Here is a 16,500-nt window from a genome sequence, read left to right as displayed (position 1 = left end):
GTCATAACATTGATATGACCACCAAGACTACTAATTGAGGTCACATCAGCCAGAGAATACATAATAGGTTGTGGTTTTCATAGATTTTTATTATTTTGGTTCCCTTTTCTTTTTAGTCTTGCTTTGGTACGGTCTGTCAAAATGACAGATTATCAACAAGGAAAAAGCAATAAATGTAACTCATTTAAAATGTTATGACATGCTAGCAAAGAATGACACACACAAACAACAGAGTCCTGAGTTAACACAGTCTAACAACCGCACAAAAAAACAATTCATGAATTCAGATGGCTCACTTGCATTACAGCATTGTAATATACTCCGGTATATGTGAGGTTAAACGGAAATGCTTATATAGCACTTAAATTTTACCTCTCACATACCTGCATATAGGCTACTACAAATCTATCCTCAGTTTCCTTGATTATAAAACATGTACTCGAGATAGAATGGTTTGGAATTACAGTACATGACATTAAATCACTTAAACATTACCAAATGTCAAAAACTTGTACAAAATGTAGTATAAATGGTCAACAATACATCTGACTTCAAATGAAATATCTCTTTGTAAATTTGGATGTACACTTTTCTCCTGTAGCCTCCTCTAAAAAATGTGACATTGGAATGACAAACTCTAGGACTGATAAGTGCATGATTCTGATTGGGAAGAACAGTAACCAAATGGTGCTTTGAAGACCTTAGATGATGCCGTCACTGTCCTTCTTTTGGCAGGTCTTCAGTAGAAGAAATACAGACACAATGAGGATGAGGAAGACAAAGAGGAAGATGAGACCAGCCCAGGCCTCGGGGCGCAGAGCCTTCCTCAGTCCCATGCTCTCCCCTGGCAACAGACTGCTCAGACTCAGCATGTAACCCAGGGCCCAGCCAATAGAGGTGTCTCCTGCCTGCACAAAATAAGAAAAACAAATCATAACTGAACTCCAAATTCTATACAGTTGTCAAGGGGTACATTAAACATCTATATGGAACTAGCTTTTATTGCATTGAAATTAGTGATGCACCAATATGACATTTTTGACTGATACCGATATCCGATATTTAAAAATTTAGCGGCCTTTTAAGCATTCTAGTACAGTTAAATTGTTAACACACACACATGGACGCAGCGGTCTAAGGCACTGCATCTCAGTGCAAGAGGCATCCCTACAGTCCCTGGTTCGAATCCAGGATGTATCACATCCGGCCGTGATTGGGAGAGCGTCGTCCGGGTTTGGCCAGGGTAGTCCGTCATTGTAAATAAGAATTTGTTCTTAACTGACTTGCCTAGTTAAATAAAGGTTACACACGCACCACACAGACCAAAAAGTTATTTTGTTGCCATTTATGTATGTCCCCATTACCAGTGAAACATAATCAAAACCTATTTCTTTCACTTACTTGCTATGCTGTTTCTTTGTTCATTTGTTCAGTCGTTTCATTCTCAACCAGGATTTCTAAGAAACGCCGTTTGGGTCTTTGCGTGTCAAAAAATATACTATTTAACACTATTTGATGTGTCAAATAACACTATTTGACGTGTCAAATCAGCTTGTTGACCAATCAGGACCTGAATATGACTGCACGTCACATAATACTTTAATGCGTTCATTCATTTTAAAAGTAGTTATTACACATTGATTACACTATCACTCGTATTTCATGTCACAACGATTCATCGATACGTATGCTATGATGCTGGTAAAGTTGTCTTGTGCACCTACAGTGCTGGTCATTAAAAAAAGCTAGCTAGCTCATGGATGCAAACAATGTTCTTCCCCCCCAAAATAAAAGTATGCCATAATTCTACTATTTGTATTCATTTGCATCACTGTCAATGACACACTTTTATGTTGAAGGCAAACCGCAATTTCCACTATTGTCCCTAATCCTTATTGTGGCTAGCTTCACAACACATAGCCCGGTCCGGTCGATCCTCCCTAGCCAGATGAAGCTAACTGGCTGCTTATAACGTTAGCTTTGGGCAACAGAGTTAAGTAGCTGGCTAGCTATTTATCTTAATTAACTGAAGTTCAATTTTCGTACAAGTGGCAACCTAGATAATACTTACAAGGATTTCTAAATCATTGCTAAGAATAATGAAAATGACTGCAGTTTTTACTGGTCATTGTTTTCAGGCTGGTTGTATTGGTGCTAGCTAGGTACCAAGCTAAAGCTAGATACCCCAGAAGTTGCGGTCGAACAAATTATGCTTAATTACTAACGCGGTATTGTAAACGCATCGTTCGTGGCCAGTGCTTGCTGACTTTTTGGTACAGCTTTGATAGTGCTACTGTATCTTTTTTGATATGCACATGTAACGGATGTGAAATGGCTAGCTAGTTAGCGGTGGTGCGCGCTAGCAGCCTTTCAGTCGGTTACGTCACTTGCTCTGAAACCTAGAAGTAGTGGTTCCCCTTGCTCTGCAAGTTATACTGTTACACACAGACCCAAACGCGTGCCATAGTATTGTAACGACCCTGGGTTTATAATTGCGGAAATAGACTCTACCGTTCGAGCAGGCTTTTGCGGCACAGTCGATAGCGCGCCGGACCTCGGGCTAGAAGGTCGAGGGCTCGAGACCTGCTCCCTGCCCTTTCATTACACTGGTGTCAGAAGTGCTCGGACCTTGCATCCACGACAGTGCGTGTGCTTGGCCGGTGAGCGCGTTCCTGTAAGACGTAGAGTCGCAAGCTAGCGCGAGGACGCGCTCTTTGAAAGGAGGGAGTAGTATAACGACCCTGGGTTTATAATAGCGGAAATCGACTCTGGCGCATGAGCATGCTTTTGCGGTACAGTCGATAGCGCGACGGACCTCGGGCTAGAAGGTCGAGGGTTCGAGACCTGCTCCCTGCCTGTTTCATTACAGTATGTACTCTATTACTGTGTAACTCCGGTAGGGCAACATCGGAAAAATAGCGCACTTGGTAGTGTTAACCGGTGCTCGACCAGTCGTTGAAAGCCAACATCACCCACGACAGAGAACGGTTGATTGTCAAGGGCAATTAATGGATTTCGCCTTTGAGTTGTCTCGCTGAAATTGTGTTACTCTTTCAAATGACTGCTTGACTTGTTGACTGCTCGATCCACACAGCAGACATTGTGGGCTAGGTTGGAATGCTGTGTTGCAGTATAGCGCAACATTTTACGTGGCGTCATTAGTCATTTACCTTCGTTATATAAGTATGCACATCAGCTTTGACATAGGTTTTCCACATCTGGCGTTAAACTAGACATCTGCCGATACCGATGTTGTATGTTCACCGATATATCGTGCATCCCTAATTGAGTCAAACATTCATAAGGTTTACTTTGCTGCTCACCTTTCTCTGAAAAGAGATCCGAGGGAAGGAGAGCTCATCAAAGCCATAGCCTTGGAGCATGAGGACCTGGATAAAGACAGAGGCTGCACAGTAATCCTGTAGACGACCCTTCTGGTCTGGGGCCTTCTCTAGCATCTGTTTATGTGGAGGGGCGTTAGAAAAAGATGACAATGTTAATTTCATAGAATTCTTAGTATTCCTCTCTTCACTTGCTGGTGAGAGGAGCAATAAGAGGATGGGATCTTTGTAAAGGCTGTAATGGAATCTATGGAACGGCGTTAAACACTTTGTTTCCATTGATTCCATTCCAGACAACAAATTAAATTAAATGTACAGTATTATACATGCCATGATTGCATGGAATTCCCATCTCATATAGTGTAAATGAACAGCAAACCTGGTTTAAAAAACCAAATAAACATCTCACAGCTCTCCCCAATATTTTTTATTTAACCTTTATTTAACTAGGCAAGTCAGTTAAGAACAAGTTCTTATTTACAATGACGGCCTAGGAACAGTGAGCTAACTGCCTTGTTCAGGGGCAGAACAACAGGTTTTTATCTTGTCAGCGTGGGGATTCGCTCTAGCAACCTTTCGGTGACTGGCCCAATGCTCTAACCACTAGGCTACCTGCCGCCCCCAACGTAACTGATTGATACACACACACACATTCTTAGTTGTATTGTTTCTTTAAAATAAAATAATTTGTCTAAAGTTGTAGTTCATATATATATATATTTTAAATGTAACCTTTATTTAACTAGGCAAGTCAGTTTAGAACAATTTCTTATAGACAATGACGGCCTACACCGGGCTAAACCCGGGACGACGCTGGGCCAATTGTGTGCCGCCCTATGGGACCCCCAATCACGGCCAGTTGTGATACAGCCTGGATTCCAACCAGGGTGTCTGTAGTGACGCCTCTAGTACTGAGATGCAGTGCCTTAGACCGCTGTGCCACTCGGGAGCCATAAAATCAAATGGCTCCCGATAAATAATAATACAAAATTCCAGCCATTACAATAGCTCCTCCCACCTGCCTCCCTTGATACACACATCAACATGACATTTTCATAAGTGCTCAGAAAACATCCAAAATGCCGGTAATGCAATTAAATTCCCTGACTATTAGATCTCCTTTCACTCAGTTGATAATCCTGTGCAGTGCCTGCTACCCTCCATGTAACATAATTAGTAGATATTTTCTTCCCAGCATTCAACATTTGGGAGAACGTCCACCCTCTTATGCTATTTGACTCAGTTGCTGTAATACGAGATTCACTGTACACGCTTAGAAAAAAAGGGCTCCAAAAGGGTTCTTCGACTGTCCCCATAGGATAACACTTTTTGCTTCCATGTAGGACCCTTTTTGCTTCCAGGAAGAACCCTTTTTGTTTCCATGAAGAACCCTTTTGGGTTCCATGTAAAACCCTCTGTGGAAAGGGTTCTACATGGAACTCAAAAGGCCTCTACGTGGAACACAAAAGGGTTCTACCTGGAACCAAAAGCATTTTATCTGGAACCAGGGTTCTTCAAAGGTTTCTCCTATGGGGACAGCCGAATAACCCTTTTAGGTTCTAGATAGCACCTTTTTTTCTAAGTGTTCTGAGAAAATGTGAGAAAAAGAGAATGTGCTTTAGAGCAAGAAAACCATAAGAATAGTGTAAGAATAGCCTGAGTCAGTCAGCTGAGCCCAGCAGTACAGTACTTCCTGATAGCTCATGTTGCAGACAGTGTGGGTGGCTCCCTCCAGTAGAGTGGGGGTTGTTACAGTGATGCCAGTGGTGCGCTGCAGGAAGACATGAGTGTAGAAGAAGGCAGAGAACGCCTGTGGAGAGGAAAATAAAACAGATTGCTCAGATTGCTCAACCCTTGACATCAGAGCAATACCCAGAGGATTAGCCTGTCTAATTAATCTCATGAGGCTGTGGGATTTGTCTGCATGCGATGGCATACAGTGACATAGCCTATGAATGAAAACATAAAACCCTATTGTTCTGACCAAAATTCAGCAAATAAATACTTGCCTGAAAGGAAATCAATCCATCTTATTGTTAAATAGCTTGTACCAAAGTACATACAGTGCATTCGGAAAGTATTCAGACACATTTTCCACATTCTGTTACGTTACAGCCTTATTCTAAAATGGATTAAATAAAAATAATTCCTCATCAATATACACACAATACACCATAATGACAAAGCAAAAACAGGAGAGAAAAAATTGTGCAAATTCCTTATTTACATAAGTATTCAGACCCTTTGCTATGAGACTCCAAATTGAGCACAGGTGCATCCTGTTTCCATTGATCATCCTTGTGATGTCCTGTGTGGTAAATTCAAATGATTGGACATGATTTGGAGGCACACACCTGTCTATAGAACGTCCCACAGTTGACAGTGCATGTCAAGGCAAAAACCAAGCCATGAATTGTCCATAGAGCTCCAAGACAGGATTGTGTCAAGGCACAGATCTAGGGAAGGTTACCAAAAAAAATCTGCAGCATTGGAGGTCCCAAAAACACAGTGGCCTCCATCATTCTTAAATGGAAGAAGTTTGGAACCACCAGGAATCGGGGGAGAAGGGCATTGGTCAGGGAGGTGACCAAGAACCCGATGGTCACTGTGACAGAGCTCCAGAGTTTCTCTGTGGAGATGGGAGAACCTTCCAGAAGGACAACCATCTCTGCAGCACTCCACCAATCAGGCTTTTATGGTTGAGTGGCCAGACGGAAGCCACTCCTTAGTAAAAGGCACATGACAACCCACTTGGAGTTTTCCAAAAGGCACCTAAAGGACTCAGACCATGAGAAACAAGATTCTCTGGTCTGATGAAACAAAGATTGAACACTTTGGCCTGAATGCCAAGTGTCACATCAGGAGGAAACTTGGCACCATCCTTACAGTGAAGCATGGTGGTGGCAGCATCATGCTGTGGGGATGTTTTTCAGAGGCAGGAACAGGGAGACCAGTCAGGATCGAGGGAAAGATGAACGGAGCAAAGTACAGAGAGATCCTGGATGAAAACCTACTCCAGAGCGCTCAGGACCTCAGACTGGGGTGAAGGTTCACCTTCCAACAGGACAGCGACCCTAAGCACACAGCCAAGACAATGCAGGAGTGGATTCGGGACAAGTCTCTGACTGTCCTTCAGTGGCCCAACCAGAGCCCGGACTTGAACCCGATTGAACATCTCTGGAGAGACCTGAAAATAGCTGTGCAGCAACGCTCCCCATCCAACCTGACAGAGCTTGAGAGGATCTGCAGAGAAGAATGGGAGAAACTCCCCAAATACAGGTGTGCCAAGCTTGTAGCGTCATACCCAAGAAGACTCGATGCTTTAATAGCTGCCAAAGGTGCTTCAACAAAGTACTGAGTAAAGGGTCTGAATACTTATATAAATGTGTAAACATTTATAAAAACCTGTTTTTGCTTTGTCATTATGTGTGTAGATTGATGAGGGAAAAAAATATTTAATCAATTTTAGAAATAGGCTGTAATGATTTATTTATATTTAATTAACTAAGCAAGTCAGTTAAGAACAAATTCTTATTTACAATGATGGCCTACCCCGGCCAAACCTGGGCCAATTGTGCGCCGCCCAATGGGACTCCCTGAGGGCGGCCAGATGTGATACAGCCTGGATTTGAAACAGGGACGGTATTGATGCCTCTTGCACTAAGAATCAGTGCCCTAGACTGCTGCGCCACTCGGGAGCCCCCCAAATGTAACAAAATGTGGAAAAAGTCAAGGGGTCTGAATACTTTCCGAATGCATTGTAACTAAATATTAGGATACTGTGTACATTTGAAAGAACCTGGGATCTATTCTGACAGTGAACCATATATTGATCCTAAAGTGCGTTCCATGCAGGGGATCCTCCTCACCATGAAGCTACCAGTGACGTTGGGCTGAAAGACTCCATCAAAGGAGCACTTGGAGAAAGAGCACCTGTCAAAGGAGAATATCTTGGACATGTTGCCCAGGCAGTGCTGGTAATGCCCAGTTCCAATCACCGTCAGTGGGTCCTGGGGGCTGTAGGGAGTGGGCATTTGGTCTGCCGTGCATGGGGAGTCAAACACCTTGTCCAACTTCATGGAGACATTGAAACCTGCTGGATAGCAGGGGTGTGATACATGGGGCCCAGCACCTTGAGTCTGAGAGACAGAGGAGACAAAAGACATACCTCTGTAGCCATATCCTCATGATAAATGGATATAAGTTGCAGTGGAGGCTGCTGAGGGGAGGACGGCTCATAATAATGACTGGAACGGCGCAAATGGAATGGTATCAAATACATTGAAACCATGTGTTTGAGGTATTTGATACCATTCCACTGATTCCGCTCTAGCCATTACAACGAGCCCGTTCACCCCAATTAAGGTACCACCAACCTCCTGTGATGTACAATATTTGAGCCTAACATTGATCTATGTTTTTACAATCATTATGCACTTTGGTTTGTGATGTACTCAATCATTCTGTGTTTGTAATGCTACTGTGTTTTAGGAGAATGTGTGTTACCTTAACCAAGTGAGCCAGCAGTCTGCGTAAGACCTGGTCCCTGCCGTAGCACAGGAAGCTCTGTGTGTATAGGTGGTAGTCTCTACCATAAAGATGCAGCTCCATGACGTTACTCTTGTCCTCCACCACGTCTGCGGTCTCAAAGGTAATCTGAGTGGAGGCGCCTCCGAAGTCCAGAGCACCCACTGTATCTCTGCCAGGACTAAGCCAATGCCCCACAAAGCCATACTAAGTGACAAAAGAAAGAATGAAAAGGAAATTAAATGACAGCCAGTTCGTCTTGAGAAACAATAAAAACAAACCAATGTTTCTTATTCATCTACATTGCCAACACTGCTTAACATTTATTCCTCAGTTGTCTTGAATGGCTCTGATGCGGACTCTGGAGCCTCACCTTGATAAAGTTCTCTAACAGGTAGTTTACAGTGACCCAGGCATATGCCCCCTCCTCCTGTCCACTCATGATGGTCGCCCCTCTGAAGTCGAAAGGATAAGTATGCAGCTTGCTGCCAACTTCCTTTAGTATCTTCTCTGACTCTATGGGGTTGGATATACTGTGGGAAAGAGAGAGGAAATAGACATTATTGTCTAGATCTGTTCCTATCAAAATGTTGTCATTATCCAACATACAGTAAGTATAAAGCCATTCATTAGTCATTCTAATGTGACAGCTCAAATAATCCATGAATGGAAGATGCTATTGCACTGTGTATCTGATCTGAAAGTACATTTAATGGTGTGTTGCCCACTCACTTCAGAAGCCTCATACCCGCTGTGGCTCCCAGATACAATGGGGTGAGGTGGTGTCTGGATTTGGGGATGTCTTTCAAAGCCTGATCCAGACAGGGTTCCAGACTGCGTCCTGCACCCCCTCGCTCACCTGCATAGCTGGATACCCCTCCTCCTGGGTATGTATACAACAGAAAAGAATAGAGTAGAATACAATAGAAATCAGAAAATAAATACCACAAAGTGCACATGACTTCTGCCAATTTTGACTTGCCTGACCTTTTGTCTTTCATGTAAGAGAACATGTTTCTGAATGGATGGAATACAATTTCACAAGTGTTTCTATGGTAACCTGCTCAACTGAAACCAAACTTTAGTATTAGAGGAAGAAATGTAGAGGTCAAACAGCGTACATGGCATAAAAACAGGAACCTGACCACTCAGTTAAACAGAATTATACAAAAATAATTACTGTGAAAAATCACTTCTGTAATATGAATGTCTCTGACCGGTCATTCCTCATTCCTTTGGAGAAAAATGTAAGTAGAAGTGAAAGTTTCCAGAACACCAACACTGGATGAGTGGCAGCCTTTCTGCCTCTGATAGACACTACTGAATTCGAAATCCAATACTAGCCCTTACCCTAAGCATTTCATGTAGATTTGGAATGGATAGGTATGAGAAATATGGTAATAGCTCCACTTTTCCCTGAAATAGGTGAGGTGGATATTGTGTGTGTCACATTAACATATGCAATCTCTTCAGTTTTAGTGGGTGTGTTAGGGGTTGATACCTAATAGTGTATTAGCAAAAGCACTCTTACCCTTGACATGGCACTCGCTGTGCTGAGTGACAATGCCAGTGCCATTTTGTTTATCAGCTGGCCACTTGTAGATGTACATAGCAGTGTGGGACGAGCCAGCATCCAGGACTACTCCATACTGAAACAGACAGAACGGTTGGAAAAGTCAGAGAAACAGGCTAAATGTAAATAAGCAACACGTTTCAGAATTTACCTGGCAATACTACAGTACTTTTTACATTTATTGTACATCTTACACCTGTTGACATTTCAGTGCTTTTATTTTCAAAATGTGTGTTATTTCCCCTGCACAGTGAAAGGTTCCCACAGCAAAGTCAAAGTATCGCTGACCAACATCTGGTCCTTCAAAATGTGTTTCTCATTAATACAGTATGGCCACAAAAGGTCACCAAAGTAACCGATGAGGACAGAAAGAAAGAAAGGATAAAAGTAACCAAAAGAGACAATAAAAAATTTGCTGAATAAAAGAGGCATGCATATCTTTTATTCTCTCTACATCTTTCATTTTCGCCTTTTATTTTCTGGTCTTTTATCCCTTCCTTTTATGCTTGCCTTTGAAGTTGGGCTTGATTTCAAAAAGGTTTTCCAGTGAATGCTCTGAGGTTGGGTTTATTAGGCAAGATACTGCATGTCAGGCAGAGCTGTATCTGAACAAGTGTGCAGTCCAGGTGCATTGCATTGCCAAATTGCAGAAATGCTGGTTTACTCATCTCCAAGTTTCAGTATTTGTCTGTCTCTGACATGTCTTCGTTAAATTGTTAAATTTAATCTAACTTTTTAACTCCACATTATGCACATCCATAGTATAAATAATATTGCATTTGTGGTTTATTGTATTGCCTTTGTAATGGGGAATATATATAACCGGTTCGGGATGCTTTAGAGAGCATTGTTTCTACAGATTCCAAGAATGAATCGTATTCTACTGAATGAAGCATAAAATACACTGAACAAAAAATATAAACACAACATGTAAAGTGTTGGTCCCATGTTTCATGAGCTGAAATAAAAGATCCCCGAAATGTTCCATAAGCACAAAAAGCTTATTTCTCTCAAATTTTGTGCACAAATCTGTTTACATCCCTGTTAGTGAGCATTTCTGCTGTGCCAAGATATGCCACACCTGTCAGGTGGATTGATTATCAAGAAGCTGATTAAACAGCATGATCATTACACAGGTGTACCTTATGCTGGGAACTTTAAAATGCCACTCTAAAATGTGCAGTTTTGTTGTACAACACAATGCCACAGATGTCTTAAGTTGAGGGAGTGTGCAATAGGCATGCTGACTGCAGGAATATCCACCAGAGCATTTGCCAGATAGAGAAATTAACATTAAATTACCATAAGACGCCTCCAATGTTGTTTTAGAGTATTTGGCAGTACGTCCAACCGGCCTAACATCTGTAGACCACGTGTAACCACACCAGCCCAGGACCTCCACATCTGGCTTCTTCACCTGCGGGATCGTCAGACCAGCCACCCAGACAGCTGATGAAATTGTGGGTTTGCACAACGAAAGAATTTCTGCACAAACTGTCAAACCGTCTCAGGGAAGCTCATATGCGTGCTTGTCATCCTCACCATGGTCTATACCTGACTCGTTACTGACTTCAGTGGGAAAATGCTCACCTTCGATGGCCACTGGTAAGATGGAGAAGTGTGCTCTTCACAAATCAATCCCGGTTTCAACTGTACCGGGCAGATGGCAGCGTGTATGGCGTAGTGTGGGCAAGCGGTTTGCTGATGTCAATGTTGTGAACAGAGTGCCTCGTGGTGGTGGGGTTATGATATGGGCAGGCATAAGCTACGGACAACGAACAGAATTGCATTTCATCAATGGCATTTCAATGCACAGAGATACCGTGATGAGATCCTGAGGCCCATTGTCGTGCCATTCATCACCGCCATCATCTCATGTTTCAACATGATAATGCATGGCCCCATGTTGCAAGGATCTGTACACAATTCCTGGAAACTGAAAATGTTCCAGTTCTTCCATGGAATGTATACTCATGAGACATATCACCTATTGAGCATGTTTGGGTGTGTATGGTGTCTTGTTACATGAAGGGTGTTCCAGTTCCCGTGTACGACGTGTTCCAGTTCCCGCCAATATCCAGCAACTTCGCACAGCCATTGAAAAAGAATGGGACAACATTCCACAGGCCACAATGAACAGCCTGATCAACTCTATGCGAAGGAGATGTGTCGCGCTGCATGAGGCAAATGGTGGTTACACCAGATACTTACTGGTCCGTGATGCATATCTGAATTCCCAGTCATGTGAAATCCATAGATTAGGGCCTGTATATCATTAAAATCTTTGAAATTGTTGCATGTTGCTTTTATATTTTTGTTCAGTATATGTCTTCAATTGACAAACAATAGCTTGGATATGAATTGCAATTGTGATGCACTAATGCAGAACTCTGAACCCTGCGGCAATGCATTTCATCACCACTTTAGTAGTTCCACCTGCTCCTTTGTGTTAAGAGGGAAAGCAACATTAAGCCCACATTCAAATCAAACAGTGGATTTAAAAAAACACCGATTACAATGTGAGGAATAGCAAGTTGGTGAATGGACCCCTGATAAAAACTTTGGAATAACAGTTGAGTTGTAGCTCTGGGTGGTTTCCCAGTGACCCCCAGAGTTGGGGAGTAACGGATTACATGTAATGTAATGGATTACAAAAAAAAGGTAACTGTAATCCGTTCCCAACAAAACAGGTGAAGCTGGTTAAGAGAATGCAAAGAGGTCATCAAGGTAAAGGGTGGCTATTTTGAAGAATCTCACATTTAAAATATATTTTGATATGTTTATCACTTTTTTGGTTACTACATGTAACCTTTATTGAACTAGGGAAGTCAGTTAAGAACAAATTCTTATTTACAATGACGGCCTACCGGGGAACAGTGGGGTTATTGACTTGTTCAGGGGCAGAACGACAGATTTTTACCTTGTCAGCTCAGGGATTCGATCCAGCAACCTTTCAGTTACTGGCCCAATGCTCTAACCACTAGGCTACCTGCCACCCTAAACAATGATTTCATATGTGTTATTTCATAGTTTTGATGTCCTCACTATTATTCTACAATGTAGAAAATATAAAAAATTAAGAAAACCCTTGAATGAGTAGGTGCATCCAAACTTTTGACTGGTACTGTACATTTTTGTCTTCTTCTAATACCTGTTAAGGGGAAATTGATCTTAAAGTAACTGAATGTAATCATATTACATTACTGAGTTTGGGTAATCTAAAAGTTACATTACTGATTACAATTTTGGACAGGTAACTAGTAACTGTAACTGATTACATTTAGAAAGTAACCTACCCAACCCTAGTGACCCCATAGTGCACAAACACCAAGAATATTGTTAACAAATGTTATTATAGTAGGCTAAATGCTATTATATCTTATGTTGTTAGCAAAAATATTCAAAATAGTCCTATGTTTTCCTAGCCTCTCTTATCGCATGCCTTCATAACATTATAACCAACATCTTTTCAGCTTTTCAGTCCTGCAAGCAAGCTGTAGGGCTATAGCCTACATACAATATTATATTTGTAACAGCTTGGCACCAACTGGTGCATTAATTAAACAACCTGTGTAGTGATCAGTCCCTGCAATGATTAAGTAAGATTATATAATACTGTTATCACATCAGACCTAACGTTATTTTCTCAAATTTGATCTAGACTATGTCGTGAAATTATTGGCTAAACCACTCATCGACAGGTGTATGCAAATACGGTAAGTACTTTCATTTTCTCACCCGTAAACATGAGAAAAGGTAACGAACGTTATTACCATGAATTGTGGAGGTTCCCTCACGTCGTCAATCGGGATGACGACCAGTAGAATCCCTGCTATTCCCAGTAGCAGGAACACGGCCGGGGCTATGACTTGACGGTACTGGGTACTCATGAGGCTGCCCTGTCGCTTCTGTCACAGAGACCGACAAACGAGCCAGTTGCTGGTGCCACAGCCCGTGCCAGGAAAAATAAGAATAACAGCGAACCCATGCATGAGGAAAGCGTAATACTTCTGTGGGAGAGTGCAGATGTGGGTTTGGCCAGATCCATTGTCCTATCAACACATGCCCTGATAATAATTTGATATTTTTTCATGATGGACCCACAGTGGTGGTAAACACACCAGTGATAAAACCTGAATTTACTCTGGAGAAGAGATTATTTGATTGAATGACAGTGTTGAGTAGGATGAAAGTCTTAAAGGGGACCAAATACAATTGTGTTTTGGATACTCATGAGAATGCAAATTAGAACAGGTTATAAAAGGGCATGTCTAGCTCAGCAGCTAGTTTAAGGTGTACAGTAACCACCAACAAACTACAACTCTACAGTTGGAAAAACAGTGAAATGCCAAACAAGGACTACTAGGCCTACGGTTTTCACAGTGAGTTGATGACATCATGTTGGTATTCACATTAGTCACATGTAACCTTTGTTCAGCTGAAGTGATAACATCAGAACCATGTCATAAAGGCCAGAAGAATGCTTTCTTTTTACCCATAAATGCTCTTTCAGTGGTTGGAAAACTCTTATTTTTTTGCCATTCACACCCCATTACTGTTTGCTCTCTAAGAGGCATTCAGGGTAATATTAAATGCAGATTGTCAGTCACATCTGAAATGATGGTGTAATGGTGCCCTGCAGTTGGTCTGAAGCCACAGATGTCTCTGCTGGTCATGATCGCCGTAGAGTGAGAGTGAAGTCTGGAAGAACACACACAGAACAACACTGTGTCGCCATTTGATATTTTGATCATATTAGCCTACAGCAGGTCCACAAACATTTAATAGAAACATGTTTCCTGTTAAAATACCATTAGGAAGAAGACTATAAGTCACCCTCTTGTGGCACAATGTTGTCATCACAACTTCTTTGACGAATCAGGTAAAATTGTGATGAATAAGAATATCAAGCTAATTGACAGATTTTGATCGATGATGCAAAACTTCAACTCTTGATTGGTGAAAATGTTCTCTCTGTACTTGATATCTCTATTGGTCAGGTTTTGCTGCCCTGAAAGATTGGAATAATTCCATATCAAGATCAATATAAATGCTAGACTTTTGAAAAAGTTATATGTTATATGAAAAAGTTTGTCATATGTACTATATTACTGTCTCTTTATTTACCTCCATTTGAAATGTTTCTCTAATTTGAACCAGTGGAGGGTGCTACTCTCTCACAATTCTATGTGAGGCAACCTACAGACATACCCTGGTCTATGCTTTGAGAAAATTACCCAACTCTGGTTAATTCAACCACAACTGAACCAGCAGTAACCTACATTCCATGTCTATCTTCTTCATTGGTGTCCATGCTTCTTTCAACAGCAAAGATCGTGAGACTAACCATCCGTCAATATAGCATGGCGACCTGGGTTAAAGGCAGCTGTCAGATCGATACAAATTAGGCCTATGATTCTGCTCATCTGCCTGCAGATGTCAAATGATTCATTTTCAAAGGAGATTGATTTTCAAGAGAGAAATTGAATGTCACACCTCCCAGGGAGTCAGTGACCTCAGGTTGTGTGTTTGCTGAGGTTTCATTTTGATGAAGAGGAGCTGTGCTTTCTAGTCTGTCTTCAAAGGCTGAATGAATGTGTGGTTAGATTGGGATAGGTAATCTATAACGTCACTTAAAACCAGTTTGAAAGTATATACAGTATGCTGTTTGATGTGTCCCAGAATGTCCAGCAGTACAACAGAATTTATCCAAGCCTCCCCAATGCTTGCTCTCCAGTGTGGCCAAGACCGTGTGTGGTGTGGCGTTCATGCCGAACTGTAGATGACACTGGAGCTGGTAACATGTACTGGAGTTGGGCGAGGGGTGAGACGCACGGGTGTTTGATTGCCTGAACAGAGCAGAGGGGAAAACATAATATAAATGGTGTAGAGGTGAAGAGGTTAGGAACATAATTCTGAAATGCACAGATAAATCAGCAGTGTCCAGCCAGTCAGGCAAGGCCACTCCTCTCTCCTGCAGGGCCAGCTCTGGTCCAACCAAAAACAACCTGATGTTTCCTCTCTAAGAACAACACTGTCACTGTTCCATCCCCCGGGCCTGGTACCGGGTCCCTGAGGACTTACATAGCCTGTTGCTGCACATTGGAAGGCCAGGGCACCGGGAGGGCATTCACACCTTGTAAAACTTAACAACTTGTGCATTTGTCAGTCCTAGTCCTCTATTGCCCCTGTGACTAAGGCAAGCCTTTGAAGTGACTTTCTCCATAGAGCAGGGTGATGGAGAACGATGATCCCTTATGGATGTGAATAATGCAACATTGCCGACATGCATACAGCATATCGGCAAGTGACACAGGCAGACAAGATATACTATAGAAGAACATGTTTTTCGGCCACTTGAAAAGTCATACGAAGAGACGGAAATTAATCAACAAAGTGTAAGAAATCATGTCTATACTGTACAGTTTGCCAAGTCGAATACATTTAAGTAAAACACAAATAGACAGAGGTAGTTTCATCAACGATAACAACTACGTTATGTCATTACGCTGACACTTTTATGAATAGTCCCTTATAAGTGATGCGTACTGTAAGACAGGGAGCAGAACTAATGGAGCTATTGCATACCACACTTGTCAAGCTATGGAATCTTTGGGACTTCTAGAGGGTTCATCACTAAAGTCCACTAATCCATCTATTGCATGCTGGAATTTTTTGTGAAAAAGTCTTTCTATGTAAGGAACGTTCACGGTTTCCATGTAGGACATGTCAGTTGTGGCTTGCATGAATTGCTTCACTTTTGTTCTGAAATTCTTTCCCTTTTACCTGTACATGCAGCCTGGTCTCATAGACTAGACCTAACATAGTAAATGTAGATCCAGCACATTTAAATTAGTATGATATGTTACGTTTGGTATGGTTACGTAAGACAGAAGGTTACTTGACGCAAAAACGAAAAGAGGGTGGAGTATAACACGAATGTCTAGCAACCCAAAGGTTGCATGTTTGAATCTCATCACGAACAACTTTAGCATTTTAGCAACTTTTCAACTATGTACTACTTTTTAGATACTTTGCAACGACGTAGCATGTTAGCTA

At 41.9% G+C, this 16,500-nt stretch overlaps 1 protein-coding gene across 1 annotated transcript; it reads right to left on the bottom strand.

Moving 5' to 3' along the window:
• Positions 1-68: 68 nt before the first annotated feature.
• Positions 69-13,455, bottom strand: LOC139545590 (ectonucleoside triphosphate diphosphohydrolase 2-like). The gene is made up of 9 exons (XM_071353542.1): positions 13,215-13,455; positions 9,400-9,517; positions 8,601-8,751; positions 8,242-8,401; positions 7,848-8,075; positions 7,211-7,480; positions 5,032-5,151; positions 3,324-3,458; positions 69-908 (listed from the first exon to the last, which is right to left on the bottom strand). Exons 1-9 carry the CDS (start codon positions 13,329-13,331, stop codon positions 702-704), a joined length of 1,506 nt encoding a protein of 501 aa, XP_071209643.1. The 5' UTR covers positions 13,332-13,455; the 3' UTR covers positions 69-701.
• Between the last annotated feature and the right edge of the window lie 3,045 nt (positions 13,456-16,500).

This window comes from Salvelinus alpinus, chromosome 19 (genome assembly GCF_045679555.1).
Source record: "Salvelinus alpinus chromosome 19, SLU_Salpinus.1, whole genome shotgun sequence".
NCBI lineage: Eukaryota > Metazoa > Chordata > Actinopteri > Salmoniformes > Salmonidae > Salvelinus > Salvelinus alpinus.
The sequence above is the reverse complement of the archived record's forward strand: the minus strand, read 5'-3'. Positions and strand labels throughout refer to the sequence as shown.

Bases quoted from the DNA above. Each gene is read 5' to 3' on its own strand.
- LOC139545590 (XM_071353542.1), bottom strand. From the start codon at position 13,331: ATGAGTACCCAGTACCGTCAAGTCATAGCCCCGGCCGTGTTCCTGCTA. The intron at 8,076-8,241 runs GTGAGGCTCCAG...TTTGTCACTTAG, and splicing joins TGTTAGAGAACTTTATCAAG to TATGGCTTTGTGGGGCATTG. The intron at 7,481-7,847 runs GTAACACACATT...TCTGTCTCTCAG, and splicing joins TGCTGGCTCACTTGGTTAAG to ACTCAAGGTGCTGGGCCCCA.